This window comes from Parasteatoda tepidariorum, chromosome X1 (assembly GCF_043381705.1).
Source record: "Parasteatoda tepidariorum isolate YZ-2023 chromosome X1, CAS_Ptep_4.0, whole genome shotgun sequence".
Lineage (NCBI taxonomy): Eukaryota > Metazoa > Arthropoda > Arachnida > Araneae > Theridiidae > Parasteatoda > Parasteatoda tepidariorum.
The window spans coordinates 12,535,747-12,553,621 of record NC_092214.1 but is presented as its reverse complement, the minus strand read 5'-3'; the positions used below and the strand labels follow the sequence as shown (position 1 = coordinate 12,553,621).

The 17,875-nt window shown below is 28.2% G+C and overlaps 1 protein-coding gene across 1 annotated transcript in view; it reads right to left on the bottom strand.

The window, feature by feature from the left end:
- LOC107452007 (BRISC complex subunit Abraxas 2) overlaps positions 1–17,875 on the bottom strand; it is a 66,657-nt gene that overhangs the window by 17,187 nt on the left and 31,595 nt on the right. Inside the window, exon 7 of the mRNA XM_016068281.4 lies at positions 13,820–13,919. Within this exon, the coding sequence (XP_015923767.1) occupies positions 13,820–13,919 (100 nt within the window). The remainder of the gene's footprint in view (positions 1–13,819; positions 13,920–17,875) is intronic.

The following is a 17,875-nucleotide window of genomic DNA, read 5'->3' as shown; positions in this document are numbered from 1 at the left end:
GTCTGGGCCTTAGAGTAAAGAGGAATAACTTTCCAGCTCTCATAATTGAAAAAACTATTTTTAATAGCAATTATACAATCCCACAGATAATATGGTGTACTATTTCAAATTTGGATGCCACAACAAAGGTTCAAAAAAGAATACTGAGGATTATTTTCCACAAGTTTTGTTTTTGTTTTCATATGTTTCATTTAAAATGGTCAGACTATTTTGTTCTTGCTAGCTAAAAAATAATGTTTTTAAATAATATTAATGTCATCATTGTCTAGTGCTGTACTTCTCAAAGTGGGAAATATTGTGTGCACTAATTCAAATTTGGATGCCACAACGAAGGTTCAAAAAAGAATACTGAGGATTATTTTTTCACAAGTTTGTTTTAATTATCGTATGTTTAATTTAAAATGGTAATACGATTTTGCTCTTGCTAACTAAAAAATAATGTTATCAATGCCATCATTGCCTAGTGCTCTGCTTCTCTAAGTGGGCAATATTGCCTTTTTCTGGGTACTAGAATTGATTAAGTGGACATTAAAAGGCTCAGAGAAAATTGGAGGTGTTGAAGTGCTCTTTCTTATTTGTTTATTTATTATGACGCCTCGGGGGAACAGTCAGTTTTTGGTATTACCACTGATGACAGAAATCTCCTGAGTGTTGGCAGGCAGTGTGTCTCCTGATAAAGTGCTGTATTGCTAACACACATATCTTAAAATTTTCTTCGTTTTCTGCTATAATTGTACTTCTGGCCTTCTAAATTCAGGGTTCACACTCTTTTAACAAAGCAAAAAACTAAGGACTTTTTTTGAAAAAATTAAGGACCTTAAAAATAGTATGATTGTTTAGCATCGAATATACATATGCAATCAGTGACAATATCAATTATTTACCTTTCTTAAAAAAGATATTTAAAAAGTTATAAAAAATTATATTTATATTCAATAAAAAAAATTATAAAAAACTATTTTATTACAATGCAAGTACCAATACAATTGTATTAATTAACAGGGTTTGCCAAAGTAGCAACAGGCAACTTTTGCCTACCCGGGTTGGGTCTTATGTAAAAATATTTTCAGATTGTTAAGAATTAATGACATGTATGAAACTAATCCGTATTCCATTTTTAATGGTTCATTAAAATTAAATTGTAAAATTAAAGTGCAGAAATTAAGATTCATATTTTTTTCATATATGAAAAGAAAGAAATAAAGAAATTTGGAAAAAACTTTGAAAAAATTATTAGAACAAGCTTTCATATTTCACTGTATCACAATTTCAGTTGTGAGCAATTTTGCTTAATATTCAGTTATGCCAAAAAAATTCTTTCTTTTCTATTAATAGAATGTTACATGGGTATATATTAAAAGATTTAATACTAAAAAGTTCAATTAGAGTTATGCATGAAAGTAGTTTTCTTAACTATGTCATGCATAATTAAGTCATATTTCAAATAAATACAGGCCATACTAATATCTAAGCACCTTAAATTATTCCACTATTTTTTCATTAGGTCTTAAAAATCACATTATAATCAATATTTTATAAACTTTTTATAGAATAAAAATACAATTATGCTTAAGAAGATTTATAATATTTAAACCAATATGCTTTTAATATTAGTTTTTGGTGGAATATATAAATAAAAGGGTCAAAATGATTTTTCAAAGTTATCAATACATTCCTATGACCAGAAAATTGGTAAGGTTTCTTAATTAACAAATACTGATAAATTATTTATTTATCATCCTCTATCATTCTTAATATTATTCTCTACTATTATGATTTGATATTTTATCTTTATCCTAAATTAGTTTAAAGCTGAAAGTGGTATTCTTTTATTATAAAGTAATCCAGTAATATCAACCTATCAGGTAATGTTTGTAAAAACAATATTGAAAAGTTTGGAAAAACATATTGAAAACTGTAAATTAACCATTTTAAAATTATTACTAAACAGCAAATGTTTTATATTTACTTTTATCATGAGCTTTGCATAAAAACTTTTTCAGCGAAAACTGTTATTAAGAATTAACTTTACATAATATTACTAAACAATCTAGCAAGAAACATGGACTAATTTTAAAGCAACCAAAAATTGGACGAATTTTAAAAAAAAGTATATTAAGTTGCAATGTTAATTGAACAAAATGATTAAAAAAATCTAAATTTAAATCTAATATACATTAATAACAAACAGTTAGGGATCTTTTAATGGAGTAGATTAAAATTTTTATGTAACAATCTGCTTAGTTTTCATTATGGATTCTAGTTCAAACATTTTTTCTGATACTTCTTATTTTAGGGCTTTATGTTGTTTTTATAAGCACATGCACTACCAGTAAAACCAAATTTCTTGAATTCTGCTGATTTTAAAGTTTAATGTGGGTCTTCTACTTAGAACTAACTGCCCCCTCCCACAAAAAATAGCATGATTCCATGTGCAGTATCCCCCTTGTCCACACACTATTATTTTATTTTGGAATGCTTCACTCTCCTCATAAAGTATCATTCTAGGCAAAAGGAATAATATATTAATGAAAGGACATGTTTTCTTGCCTGTAGCTCCCTCACACACATTCCTTCTAGTTTCTCTAAAAGGCTTTACTCTCGATGCATGGTCCAATTCTAGGTGATAAAAGAACAACTTTTTGTTTTAAAAATTTTTGAAAGAGCGAAAAATTGTTCCAGATAACTACAGTGATTCTGAAAAATTATGCACTTTGAAAACCTTGCACCAAAATTAAGTACTTCCAAGGGCGCTTATTTTCCAAAATAAAAATTAAGCAGTTTTTAAGGACTTTTAAGGACCGCGGGAACCCTGAAATTAAAATAAGACTACTTTGGTTTCAGCTGCTTTTAGCACTTTTCCATTTTGATTTATTATTTTAAATGTTACTTACTTATTTTGTCTTTTTCTGAAATTGTGTAAATCAGTTTCATTCCTTGATTAGATATCTATATTATAATTACATTTTAATCCACTTATCAATTTATGCCTGGTATTTTCAAATGAAAAGAAAGTATTGTTTGCATGCAATTATAAATCTTGCTTTTTTATATTTTGAAATTATTCTTATTTGATAATGACAAAAAGTATTAAATAATAAGATATAACATTTTGTTTTGATTCATATTTTAACATGCAAAAATACAAAACAAGAATGAAATATTGAAAAAATTTCACATTTGCTCAAATGTATACACATTGGATTATTCAGACACATGCAGATGTTTCATTCAGAAGTTCTTACTTGATTATGTGAATTCACTGCCAAATATTTATTATAAATATCAGAACATTTCTTTATTTCATTCATCTACCTCTATTCATATTTTTTTCATGGATTGTTTTGCAAAGCTTGATCTTGAATAATCATGTAAAATTTAATGAATAAAGGTAGTAGCACTTCAATCCCCCATCATAATTGCTCGACTTAACATCAGATTTTCATACATTCAGATAGCTATAACATTTCCAAAATATCTGTCCCTCTTCTTTTGCTCAAAAACACAAATGATTTTTATCAATTTGGCATTGAAATTTTGTAGACTAGATAGCAAAAGATTTCTGATAACATAGGCATTTACATCACTGATTAAAATAAAAGTAGTTAAAATATATTGTACAATTTAATGTAAGAAAAGGATATTAATTTCCAGTTCACCTAATCAGGGATGAGAGTAGTCAGAAAGTAAAAAAGAGGAAATCCAAGAAGATTTTCATATATATATATATATATACAGAAATTCGACAAAAAAGTGCGATTTTTAAACTTGTAAACCATGTGATTATAAATCCTGATATGAGGCTTTTATATCACGTAAATATGAAACTCTACATCGAATTTAAAAAATGCGAAAATACAAATCATGATGCGTAATTTTCAAATCACGATACATAATTTTTAAATCGCGTGATATTACAACCGCAAAAACGAATCACGACATTGGATTTTAAGCTCGCGTGAATACGAATTGCTACATGGGGTTTTAACAGCTCGTAAATAAAAATCGCGATGTTGGTTTTTTAAATCTCGTAAATAAGAATCGCAATGCACAATATTTAAATTGCCTGAATAAGAATCGCAACGTTCAACTGTTAAATCAGGCAAATATGAAAATCGATGTTTGATAATAAAATCGCGATTTTAAAAATGCATAAATACATAACACAATATTGGATTTTTAAATCCCGTAAATAAGAATCATAATGTACGGTATTTAAATAGCGTAAATAAGAATCGCAATGCACAACTTTTAAATCAAGTAAATGCGAAAATCGATGATTGATATTAAAATTGCATGAACAAAAATTGAGATATTTACAGAGTCTGGACTTGGGATTACTAAAAGGCTTGTTTGTATTGTTTTTGTTTCGACATAATAAATAAAAATTTACAAGATTAACTGAATTAGCAAATAAATATTTTCACTGCAAATCCACCTCTAATTTTTCTCTCTTTTTTTGTTTGTTTTCACACCAGAATACAAGAAGCAGCGGCGTCTGAATTACGAAAATACGAGCTATCCCGCCGACGGATAAAAAAATACGGAAAATCTTATGTTCTGTGCGTGAAATCGGAGAAAATAGCTAATATAAGTAAAAATGCGGAAGGGTTAGCAGCTAGGACGTAGTTCGAATTTTATGTTTATCCTTGAAAATCGTAAATAAATATAATTATTTTACTTCAACGACTGAATTTTTTAATAAAAGCGGGATATTTATTAAAAAAAATTTAAAAAAAGAAAGAAACTTTTAGAGAATCGGAGTTTTTGATAAAAAGGCTGAAATTCGAGAGACAAAAAATCTTATCCCTGTATACAGGCCAACCAGTTTTATCCCAAGGAAATGATTTTTAGAGAAACTTCAGAGGGAGGAATAAGGACTTCAATAATTTCGCTCCGTGGAAAATTAAATTCCTCATAAAATATTTTAACTTGTGCAAAAAAAAATTTCAGCGGAAATTAGCGGGAAAAATCTGAAAAAAAGCGGAAATCCGCGAATCCGCGGAAGTATCTCATCCCTGCCTAATAAAATTATCAAAAAAGATTGATCATTAACTTAATGAATCACTAAAACTTAAAAATAAAAATTGATGTGATAAATGTCTAGATGTCTTAAAAATAAAACAAAAATTTGCTGCTTTTAAAAGTTTCAAAATATTTATAGGTTATTAGGAAGAAAAACTAAATACAGCTATATAATATTTACTTTGTAAATATTTAAGAAATTTTAAAAATATAACTATTTAAAGAAAAACAGAGAGAAAGTAAAAATAAACTAGCTGAAATATAAATATAATTACTAAACTTTATAATGGTGATAATAAAAAATGAAAAAAAAAATATTTTGAACTTTTTTAAAAAATACATATATATATATTTTTAAGATTATAATTTATTGATAGGAAAAGCAACAAATAATATAATTTCTAATTTCATTCAAATTTGACATTAAGTTTAATATTGAGAAAATTACAAACAAGGAAAATTAAGTCTCAAATCTGAAATATCAACATTAAATCTTATATATTATTTTTATATTTTTATTATTTTTATACTTTTATTTTTTTTATATTTTATTATTTTTATATTTTATTATTTTTATATTTTATTATTTTTATATTTTATTATTTTTATATTTTTTATTTTGATTATTATATTTATTCGGCAAGATAAATTATTTTTTGAAAGTCTGTTTTAACAAGTCTCGTGGATATAATTATGAAATTACAGAATAATTAACTAATGATTTTAATTTAAATTAGAAATATTTTAATTTACACAAAAATAAAAGAAAACCCTTTAAAACGGACTGGCCTTGGATTATAGTGTCAATTCAAATCTTATTGTACGACCACTAGATAAAAGCCTCTTTGAAAAAAGTTAGCAGGTATAGATCATACTGTCATACGTCTATCACAAATTAGCTTTATTGCATCATATAAGTTTTTCTTTAAAAAAAAAAAAAAAAGAGAAAAAGAACACTATATATAGAGCAAACAATTCTGTTAAATGAATGTGATTTTGAAATTACTTCTTGTATTATCAATTTTACACTTTATTTTCACCTTAACAATTGATTAATGAGGAACCTGCATGCGTTGGGTAATAGCAGAATGCTGATTATTTTAAGTAGTCTTTATCTTAAAACAGGGTTGGGTTTTTGACGTCAAAAAGTGGTTTTTGACATGACAAGGGTATAATACTGGTTTAAACCGTCAAAAACCCGTCAAAAATGTCAAAAACTAAAGTTTGCCAAAAAAATATATAAACTTCAAAACTACCAACAGTTGCCATGCATTATATTGAAATTTAATTATACTATAGGTAATCAGCAGGTTTTAAAATATTTTTTAATTAAAATTAAGGTAAAATAACAGATTTAAAATCTCAGAAATTTANTGACGTCAAAGTATAGTAACTCAGCGAACGGGAGGAGTTAAACCAAAGCTTCTTATCGAGAAAAGTGTTACAAAGGCGTTTGAATTTGAATTGCATTTTTAAAAAATTGTTTTTCTTTCATGTTTATATCATATATATAGTTCAAATATATATGTAGTGTATATCAGTTGCATCCTCCCCCTTGAGAAAATTTTTGTGGGCACCTTTCAGTATAATGAAATAAAATTGAGGAATGAAAAAATAAATGTCGAAACTACTTTTTTTTCAATAACTTGAGAAATAAATTCATTTTTCTTTATTTATACTGATTCATTTTTATTTATATATGTCTATAGATAAAAGTTTAAACTGTCTTGAAAGTTTTTATTTAATGAGTTGATCCCAATTAGAGGGAATGGAATGAATGGTATATGACCTGGAATTACAAGTTTTGAGGTAAATAAAATATTTTAAAAAAATTCTTTTTCATTATTGACTTCTAAAATAATTTCTAGAATTTTTTTTCTTTTTAGAAGAAATGTAAATAATGCTAAACCCCTATCATTTTTTATTTTAACTTTGATAATTTTTTCTTCTAAATAAAATTATTTTTTAACTTTAAAAAAAAACCTGTACACCACTGCTCTCTAAGAATAAAATCCTTTCATTTTAAAGAATAAAAAAAAAAAGAAAGAAAGTGATCTGAACAGCATCCTATAAACATTTTAATTCAGTATGATGAATTATTCATTCAGAGAAGCTTATCAATAAGAAAAACAATCTTATAGAATTAAATTATAATTAAGTAAGTTGCTGTAAAATGGTCTTAGCAACAGTATAATGCAATAGTTGCTGACAATTTGAGAGTTTTTTTTCATCGCATTTTATGGCTTTGCACCAAATTTGTCTTTTTTCTCCTTTTGGTACACTAAAAAATAATTTATTTGGTGTGTTTAATCTAGAACTATCGCAGCATGGTACAATGCAAGACTTATGGTTTTTACTCAGAGCCATTTTTCAGAATTTAATAGTGTGGCACATGCTTTCGCCGTTTCGAAACATGAAGGGAATTGTGGTTGTACTATTTTGTGACGTCATCAGAGCAGATGGGAACCCTAGCAGCGATTTAGGGGGCAGGGCTAATTGAACGATTTTAACTATTAATAACAAAATTAACTTGTTATCGCACAGGTGTGAAATTGGTGTCAATCTTCATAAAATGGCATGATGTTTCATTTTAAAACACAAAAAAAAAGCATGCAGGTTCCTCATTCCTGATGAACATTCCTTTTTTTTTCGGAGTCCCATGTTCCCAAAGATAATTTGAAGTTACATTTCCTATTTATAAATTTACATTAAAAAAAAAAAAAATCTCTTTGCCCATGAATAAGATCCATGTAAGGAAGAGGGGGGGGAAAGAGATTTCTGGGAAGGAAGGAATAAATGTGTCATGATTGGGATTTCGTGAAAGGTACAAAATTAAAAGTTTAGATTGGAGAAAATCCCTAAAAAGTTCTGCTGAAATATAAATCTTTGATTCTTGGAAGTTTGAGATCTTGAGATTCACAAAATTCCGTAAATTAGTGGAAAAATTTTACATCCTGAGCGGATAAGCTTTGCATTCTGTGATAATGTGTATTGAGGAAAAAAATAAAATTTTCTCATTAAAAAAATTACCGCCCATTTTTCAAAATATGTCATATTTGTGTTTTAGCTCAAAAATGGGCAAAATAAAACATTTGTATCTGTTTTTTTTAGATTTGGGACAGATTGGTACAATTTGCGCAGGTGTAGGACACCTACTTAAGCATTCTAGCTAGACAGAAAGTAGTAGAAATTTTGCCTGGAGATAAATTTATTTTAGCAATGAAATTTTCTTTCAGCGCAGAACATAGTTTTAAGTGCTCTAGCTTGTCGAGCAATAGGTATAAATATAAAAATATTTGCCATTTTTAAACTTAATATTCAGGAACTAAAAACCATTCAATAAAGTACGGTATTCCAGCAACAGCTCATAATGGGCCTGGGAGCTCATGAAAACTTTAGCTTCACAATTTTGTGAAAATTAGGCAATGTGGTGAGCATTGCTTACAAGCTACCTTTTACTTTCCAAACATGTGATTCCAAACATTGTCTGGAATCGCAACAAACATACTTCCCAAACATTGATGTTCTATAATATATATTATTCAATAAAAAAATTCAAATGCAGTTTCTCAATTAAAAATTATCCTATTTAAGTTACTGTATTGAACATTTATGAAAACTAATATTTTCAATTTTAATCCCCCCCCCCAGAAATTCTTTCCGTTTGAGCGACTTAATCTGGGGTAACCCATAAGACAAGCACTCAGTTGAACACGCTACAAACTTCTACAGTAGGGGTGCACAACCTGCGGCCCGCCAACCCTTTATGTGCGGCCCGCGACAATCTGAACAAAATGGGGGGGAAAATAATTCAAATATTTTTTTTTTGAAAAACAAAATAAATCGGAAATTTGAAATTTATGCATTTAAGTTTTTTGACGCACCCAATTTCAAACAATGTAGTTTTCAATCTCTTTTTTTCCGATGGTTACCTCTATAGATTTATGCATAGTTTTGAATATTCCAATATTTTAAATACATAATTATTACGATATACGAATTTCTAATTTTAGTTATTACCTTTGACGCACTTCAAGTGCGCCGATTTCATCGTAAATCCAACTACTTTCCGGTAGTTATTGCTGCCCATTTTTACGCACTTTCTGAAATCGCAATTTTTGAAAGTTAGGAAACGCTTTATTTGTGCAAACTTCATGAAAAATCTAATTGACTTTAGATAATTTTTCGGCAGTTATTGCTACGCATTTCCGCATGGTTTTTAAAATTTGGATATTTTATCACCATATTATTACAAATCGCGATTAAATAATCGCTCATTTAGATAACCATTTTTTGACGTGGTTTATTTGTACCAATTTTATCACAAATAAAATTTTTTTCAATCGTTATTTTGGCAATTATTGTTATACATTTCTTCAAGGCTTTGAAAGTCCCGATATTTTTATATGGTATTGCAATACTTAAATTTAGAATTTCGCAATTAAATACATAAAATTTTGACGCGTTTTATTTACGCCAATTTCACTGTAAATATAAAGGGATTTTGATAATTTCTTTGGTAGTTATTACTACGCTTTTACCTGTGATTTAAAAAAAAACTGATATTTTTAATACTATAATTTGACAGCACACGAGTTTTGAACAGTGCATTAAAATAATTACTTCTTACATGCTGTATTTGTGCCGACAGGGGTCTGCCACATATTTTGTAGAAGGTCCGTTTTTGTAAAATTGTGAAAAAATTACTCGTAATTTGTGAATATAAAATAAGCATTAAGTCACATTCTTTCAACCAGGGTCCTGCTTTTATGAATTCGTGCAAATAGGGTCCTTATTGCAAAAAACCTTTTTCAAGGAGCTTTTAAATTGCAAATAGATACAAGATAATGCTCAACACTATAAAATTATAATTAAAAAAAATTAAATTTTCAAAAATAAACAGCAATTGCTGCTTCTAAATTAGAGATGCAACAGACAAATATTTGGTATTTAGCCTATACTGCTGAACGCAGAATATTCATTTCGGACGAATAATGGAAGAAGCATCTGCCGAAGAAAAAACTTAATTCGTTTACATCGATCTTTATTTTTTTTCCCTTGGGAAGGGTTTATTCAATTAACAAAACAATGAAGATAAACAAATTTGTGAAGGGTCCGATTAGCCCATTAACGATCGGTCAATTTTCAAGAAAATGGTCATAAAAGTGCCTATATTTTTGCTTTTGTATTTGTATTACGTATTTGATTAGTGCTGCAACTAGATTAAAATAAACTAACTATCTACATTTACCTTAAAAATATCCTGGTACTGCCATCAGGTATGTAAAATGAGAAATAAAATGTTTTCCGGTCAAATGAAATTAGTTTTGTTCTTATTGGCGTATTACTACTGGACACTCCAGCCCCTCAATATCACGGGAGCGAGAAATAGTGGGCGAAAACTCACCCCATCATTTTCACGGGAGCGAGAAGGAAGGGGTTAAAAGACAAATCATTTTGTGAAAGGTCCATTTTTAAGTTAAAATATTTTGTGAAGGGTCCGTTAACGGACCCAAATTTCTTCTAAACAGACCCCTGGTCGATTTTTACATAAATATAAGAGGTTTTTCGAACATGTTTTTTTTTCTTTCCAGTTATTGCTACATTTTTACTTGTGATTTAGAATATCCTGATATTTTAGCACATCATTACAACTCTTAAAATTCGATACTGTTTTAAATTTTTTTTTTTTAAACTTAAATAGTAATTACGTATCTTAGCAAAATCGATCCCTTCCGGAAGAGAATAAGAATAAAAACAAATTGTGTACATTTATATTAAACGCGTTCCATTTTGCTAAAATATAATTCAAAACACATGCATATTTCTTTAGTCCCATTCGCAAGTTCAACATCACACACCCAACCTATTCTTTTTGTTCTTACAAGATTTAAAAATCACAGGTCGCATTTACGCGTTTTAAAAATCATACGTTTTAATTTGTCTCGTAATTTACAATTCACGCATCATAATTCGTATTTACGTGATCTTAAAATTGCGCATCGCATTTCGTATTAACGAGTTTTGTAATAACGAGATTTAAAAATCATCCATCGCGACTCAAATTCACAAGATTCAAAATTACGTCAGGCGATTCGTATTTTGGTGTTTAAATTATCACACGTTGTTACTCTTCTCAAAAATCAAACATCGCGATTCATATTCACACATATTAAGAAGTCTTACTTTGAGTAGTCTTTTCGCAATTTAAAATCATACATCGCAATTCGTATTCACGTGATTTGAAAATCACACATTGCGTTTTTTATTTACGCAATTTAAAAATCACACATAGCAATTCGTATTTAAGCAAGTAAAAAATAACACATCGCTATTTGCATTCACGTGATATAAAAATCTGGAAATGAAGAACACCGTCTAGGACAAATTTCAAAAGTCATTAAGTTATTTGCCCTAATTTAATACTACCCACAACAATAGAATAAATTCCAGAATAAATTTGGTCTGTTCAAAATTGCCAAACAAAATCATTAAATTTTCAAGCAAAATCATCACATTTTCATTCAATGGCTCAAAAAAGCTATCACATGATCAAGTAAATAAAATTATCAAAATATTTAAAAAATTTGCAAATTACAGAATAACTATTAAAAAATATTAACCATTTTCTATATACTTCGACCATTTCATATCATTCATGATTATATACTGGGAAATAATTTGTATATCATTAAATTTTAACTGTAAAAAATGTAATCAAAATGAGTTTCGTAATGTAATGTAAATGTTACTAATTGTTTATGCATATGTGTATTAATTGTAAATAGTAAGTGTCATGTTATAAAAATATTAGTCATAAAAAATTGTAAACAAGTACCTTAATAGTTTTTTATTATTAAGGAAAATAGTTCCTTCAAAATTAATGCTTTCTTTCTTTTTCTTCCCTCTCTCTGCCCCTGCCTCATATAATTAATTTAAAATAAATGTTTTAAAGTTTAAGTATATTTCCTACTAAATGCAAAATCTTATTTTCCGCAATCTTATTTATAAGGCGTTTTGTTTCAATTTTAATTATTTTTAACCCTATAAACTTTCTTTAAATCAAAGTATTTAACTTGCATTTATTTTAATAACTAGAATATTTTTNTAAAAAAAACGAAACTTTTAGAGAATCTGAGTTTTTGATAAAAAGGCTGGAATTCAAGAGACAAAAAAAATCTCATCCCTGTATAAAGGTCAACCAGTTTTATCCCAAGGAAATGATTTTTAGAGAAACTTCAGAGGGAGGAAAAGGGACTTCAACAATTTCCCTCCGCGGAAAATTAAATTCCTCATAAAACATTTTAACTTGGGCAAAAAAAATTTCAGCGGAAATTAGCGGGAAAAATGGAAAAATCTGAAAAAAAGCGGAAATCCGCGAATCCGCGGAAGAATCTCATCCCTGTTAAATGAACTTTTGTATTATGTAATATGATTTAAAAAAAACATGAATTTTCCCATAGTTTTTTAATTATTTCTGATTAATTGATTCTGATTTTTGTTTTTTTCTTAAGTAATCAGTTTAGAAGTTTCTAACTTTAAACATTTAAAAGTATTTAATTTTATGCCAAGATATTACAAGGTTAACTTAGAAAAAGAATCTAGTGGCTAGAACAATGTTTTTATAACAAATACTACTTAAAATTGCAGTGAATACGTCTGTCTAAATACTTTGGATGTTCACTTTGGCATGCGGCCCTTTATTGGTCAATCTGCTGCACATGTGGCCCTTCACTCAAAAAGGTTGTGCACCCCTATTCTACAGCATCATATCATATAGTTTATTTTAATTGGCAATTTGAAAAAAAAAAGCATTAAGTCTGCAATACTTTGAAACAAAATACTTTAATTCAAAAAATAAAATCTCTTTCTTTTGAATAAATTCTGATTCTTTGGAAGTGCGGTATCATTTGCAAGTTTTTCTTGATGTGGAATCACATCTGCTTTAATTAAAAATCATGTTTTTATAAAAAAAAATAATAAAAGGAGCATTGCCTATTAATTTAAACATGCGATTATTTTATGTTTTGTTTTTCTGATTTTCTACATTTGATTTTTTCTTTTCTTTTCACAATAAATTTGGCACTCAATAAATTAGTTCTTTTTATTCATAAATTTTATCATTAGGTTTTTTTTTTTAAAAAATTCCATTGATCTTATTGATCTTGCCTTGTTTCGGGTTTTAATATTTATGCCAGTGCCTTTTTCGGCTAGATAATTTTTAAGTGATGTTTTTATTAAGATTAATAAATTTTCCTTTTATTTTATCGTTCCCCCGTATAATTAGGTAATTTGGTATATTGCATTATTTAATCATTGGTTTTGTTTATATTAGTTAATTTAGGAATTGTAGTTATTTTTTAAAAATAAATATGAGAATTTTGTATTTTTTAAACTTGTTTTTTCTTGTCTAAACTTGCAAATTTTTTTATTCTCTTAAATGTTATTTTTCCACCATTTTTTTTCTTTTTAAATATAGGATTGCTTCTCTTTTTCCTCTTACTTTAAAATGTGTTAAACTTTCTTTTTTTTAAATTCGGGTTCGATAAAACATTGATTAATGACACTTTTTGGTCGATCCAAAAAACCGGGAAATTCAGATATCCGGGATAGCGATGGTCCCGAGCAGCCCGAATAATTGGTTCTCTACTGTACTTATAGAGTGTGGAGTATGCTATGAAACACTTGTTTCCAGTTACATTTTTCTGGGGCGTCATATATTCTAAGACAACTTACACCTGAGAAATTAGGTAAATTGAAAAATAAGTTCAAAAAATAACTAATACAAAATTACCACTCATTGTCAGAGATTCCAACTCAGCTTCTAATCGGAAAACATCTTCTTCAATAGTAGCATTCACGCATTCAGAAGCTGTTAACTCCTCAGCTAAATTCTGAAATAATTAATATTCTTCATACTTATAAAGCCGGCCCAAAAATAAATAACAGATAAATTAAAAACTATGGAGTATTGAAAAAAAAAACAGGAAAAATACTTTAACATGTCTTAATTTTACCACTAGTATCATCAAAGGTTACTACAAGAGGAAAAAGTTTTTCACCAGACAAATTGCTGCTGTCCGTCAATTGCCGTGTCCATGTAAACTTTCTGGTTCATGGCATATAAGTTGTTTTGCGTTGTATCTGCTAAACCTTAGCAAATTTCAGTGGTTTATTTCCTAGCACAATTTAATTTGTTGGCAATAACCGATTCCAGGAACATCCGTTTAAATATATGGACCTCTGTGGTCGGCAACAGATAATGGTAAATAGTGCCGAATTAAAAAATTCACAAAGAGAGTCTCTGCTTTTATAACATTTTGGTTTTCTTTCATAGAACTTGAAAACATATCTTTTATGCTTTTACTGGAGGAGGAAGTGGCACAATTTATTCGATAGGTGTGATCCCTCCCTGTGCCGTAAACAGTCATTTCGACCTCCAAGAGAGCTCGAAAAATCGCATTTGCAAATGTTGCAATAAACATGATGTGATGATTTAGGGGATATTTTGGCATCGTGATCTGTCTCACCAGCTACAATCGCCAAGATGCCAAATAGATTTTAAACTTGCGAATTTCCAGATATCCTTCACAAAATTCCGAGGTAGTTACAAGGTTTGTGAATCATACAAGGCCAGGTAATTAAAAATTTAATTTAAGAATTAAAATGTTAGGACAACATATAAGATACTGAGATATTTTAAGAAGCTTAAAAAGTTTGGGTATGTATTTGAGAGCGCTTTATGTTCAGTATCTTTATACTCCTTGAAGGGACACATAAACAGGGGTGATTGCGAGCCCAAGTCAAAATTCCGGAAAATTTCTTGAAAAAAAAAGTTTAAATGGAAAAATATTTATACAATGTTTTTTTTTCCTTTTTCTCAATCTGTCTTAGTTTACTTAAAATATATTTAAAATTTTACACATACTTATACCATTTACACATACCTATGATAACCTGGAGAAGTAACTGAAATTTACAAATATGTCTTTCTTGAGTTTATGATTATAATAACTATATACTGATAAAAAATTAATATTAATCTTGAATATAAAGCTTATAAAGTATCTGGCTCTCCCTTACAAACAAATAAAATAAACTGTGGTTTTTAAGTTCCGGAAACTTTTGTGATCAATGTTTTTTTGAAACATCTGAACCTTCGATCTCCGGAAACTTCCGGATCCCAGTTAGCGAAAAATCCAGAAATCCGGATTTTTTTCGGAGCACAATCAGCTCTGCATAAAGCATCAGCACTATTTTCGATAATCTACGTTGAAGTCACAAGAATCAATAAAACAAATCAATAATTTATCTTCACTTTTTGAAAGAATAGTTATAGTCAGCTGTTTTACATTGAATAATTTTAAACAGCAGAATGTTTTTAATTTCTTAAGATTTAATTCTCAACCAGCAGGCAATAGTTCTAAGTTTTATTTTAATAAAAACTTGACAATAATTTAAAAAGGAATTTTACTTTAAAGGAAAACCTAAATTAAAATACTAAACAAATTGATAAGTGAATAATGAAAAATAATGTATTTAGTAACGTAAAGAATAAGATTTTGAGAAATGTTAAAATTTAATTAAATAGTTGGTAAAATAGTTCTGTGAAACTCTTGCGCACTGGTAAATAAAAAATTTACTCAAAAGATTAATACATTAAGGAACATCATTAATTAACATTAAGGAGTCCGAACTTTAGATCACTCTCCTGATCAAACTATGGCGACCATATTTTCCAGCTACCACCTATATGTTGAAGGTTAAGAATCCAAATATATAAAAAGAAATATACGTTTATTCAGAGAAAGTATGTTTTTGTGTCCGACTTTGTAACCTTATTTATAGTTAGCACTAATTATAGTTAGCACAATATTAAATTTTGTTTGCCAAAATCAGACTATTATAATATGTTTTACTTAACATATTTTTGCAAAAAAGGTACTAAGTTAAATTAAAAGTTACAAAACAAAAAGTATTAAGTTGATAATTTTAAGAACAATTTGGTTTGATAATTGCAAAGAAAACTAATTAGAAATTATAAAATGGGAAGAAAGAAAACTACTCGGGTTTTATCTTGTGAGCCCAATCTGAAAAAAACTCATAAAGTTGGCTTGGTTGGCTACCTTGAAGAACCCTGATGTCATGTAGAAAGTCAACAAACTACAATAAAACCAGAAAAATTATCATTTTTATTAATTTTCAAACAATTAAGATGGAAATCCTCCCTCTAAATAAAATCAATGGGAATAAAATAATCTAAAAGAAAGAAACATAAGGGGAGTTTCCTATAAAATGACAGGGGAGGGGGAAGTGGGGTCATATTTTGATTCAGGAAGTCATTTTGCATAATCAGGATGAATGTTGGGTTTTATTGCATGCAGCAGTGTGTTATAAGACCGCGGACTATCCTTCTTTATATGGTATTGAAAAAAAAAGATACTTCTATTCAGTCACATGGTGATTATGAAAGATAAAGTGGAGTTTTAAGAATTTCAAGTATATCTTTTCCTTTCAGTCTCTTAGAATTATTCCTTTAATCATTACAGTAGTTGAACTTATTTTTTAATTCATGTGCTTCACATTTATGAAACTTTATACAAAAATTATAAACTTTCCTTAAAAAATATATACTAATATTAGGGGTGCGCAACCAACTGCCAGCGGATCAAATGCGGCCAGCCGACTACTGAAGTGCTACCCGCGAGAGCTTCTAAACACAATTAAAAAAATTGCTGAAACCAAAACTTAGCATTGAAACCAAACTTTCAACGCTAAGAATAGTATTTTCTGGAAAAACGGATTCATAAATCAATGAGAAAAATAAGGCTTATCAAGAACGCTTTTGAAAATGCCGCGCTATTATAAGTACTAAAGATTATATACAAAAGCGAGACAGAGAAAATAAAAATCCATCTTAATTTTCGAAAGAAAATTTTAAAGCTGAACATCTCAGTTTTTCAATTACCAGAAAAAGTCAATAAAAAAGAATTAAGTCAACAGAAATGCTCTTTAAAAATGTTCGCGTTATAATAAAAACGGCAATTTTATTTTTTTTTTTTTTAAAAAAAGAAGAAAAAAACTAGATGGAAACAAAACACATTCTTCATTTTTTAAAGGAAAATCTTATATTGAAAATCTCAATTTAAATTTTCACATTGCCATGTGTACAAATATCAAAACAAATTGTTCTTAGTTCCTAAAACAAAACTTTAACACTGAAAATCAGCTTTCTATGTTACTGGGTATTTATATTACAGTATAGGGAAAGAGTGATAATAAATTAATAGTATGACATGTTACGTTAAAATGCTGTGTTATAATAAAAACAGCAGAAATGGAAAAAAAAATCCTTCCTTAGAATTAACAGTATGGAAAAAATGACGAAATTGATTTGTCTGATTAAAAAAAAAAATTTCTAGTTTTCCAAATTTTGTTTCTTCCTTTGTCTTCTAGAAGATAAATTTGCAAGCCATGTGCAGAAACAGAGATATTAAAATTTCAGAAATTTGTGTTAAAACTTCTTACAATGAAGAAAACTATGATAAAGACAAAATACGATTTTATATCATTCTTTATCATACCTACAGGGTTGCCACAGAAAAAAATGAACAAAATAGTTGCTTTTAGTAGCCTAAGCATGAAAATAGTAGCCAAAAACTAGGAAAATAGTTGCCTAAATAAGAACAGAAATTCATCAAAAATATGACTAAAATTTTGTTAATGACTTAATTGTTATATGTACCATGATCCATTCAGTCAAGTTGGAGGGAAATATGATAATTTTTACATAAACGTTAATGTTCATATATATATATATATATATAGAAATTATAAAATGGGAAGAAAG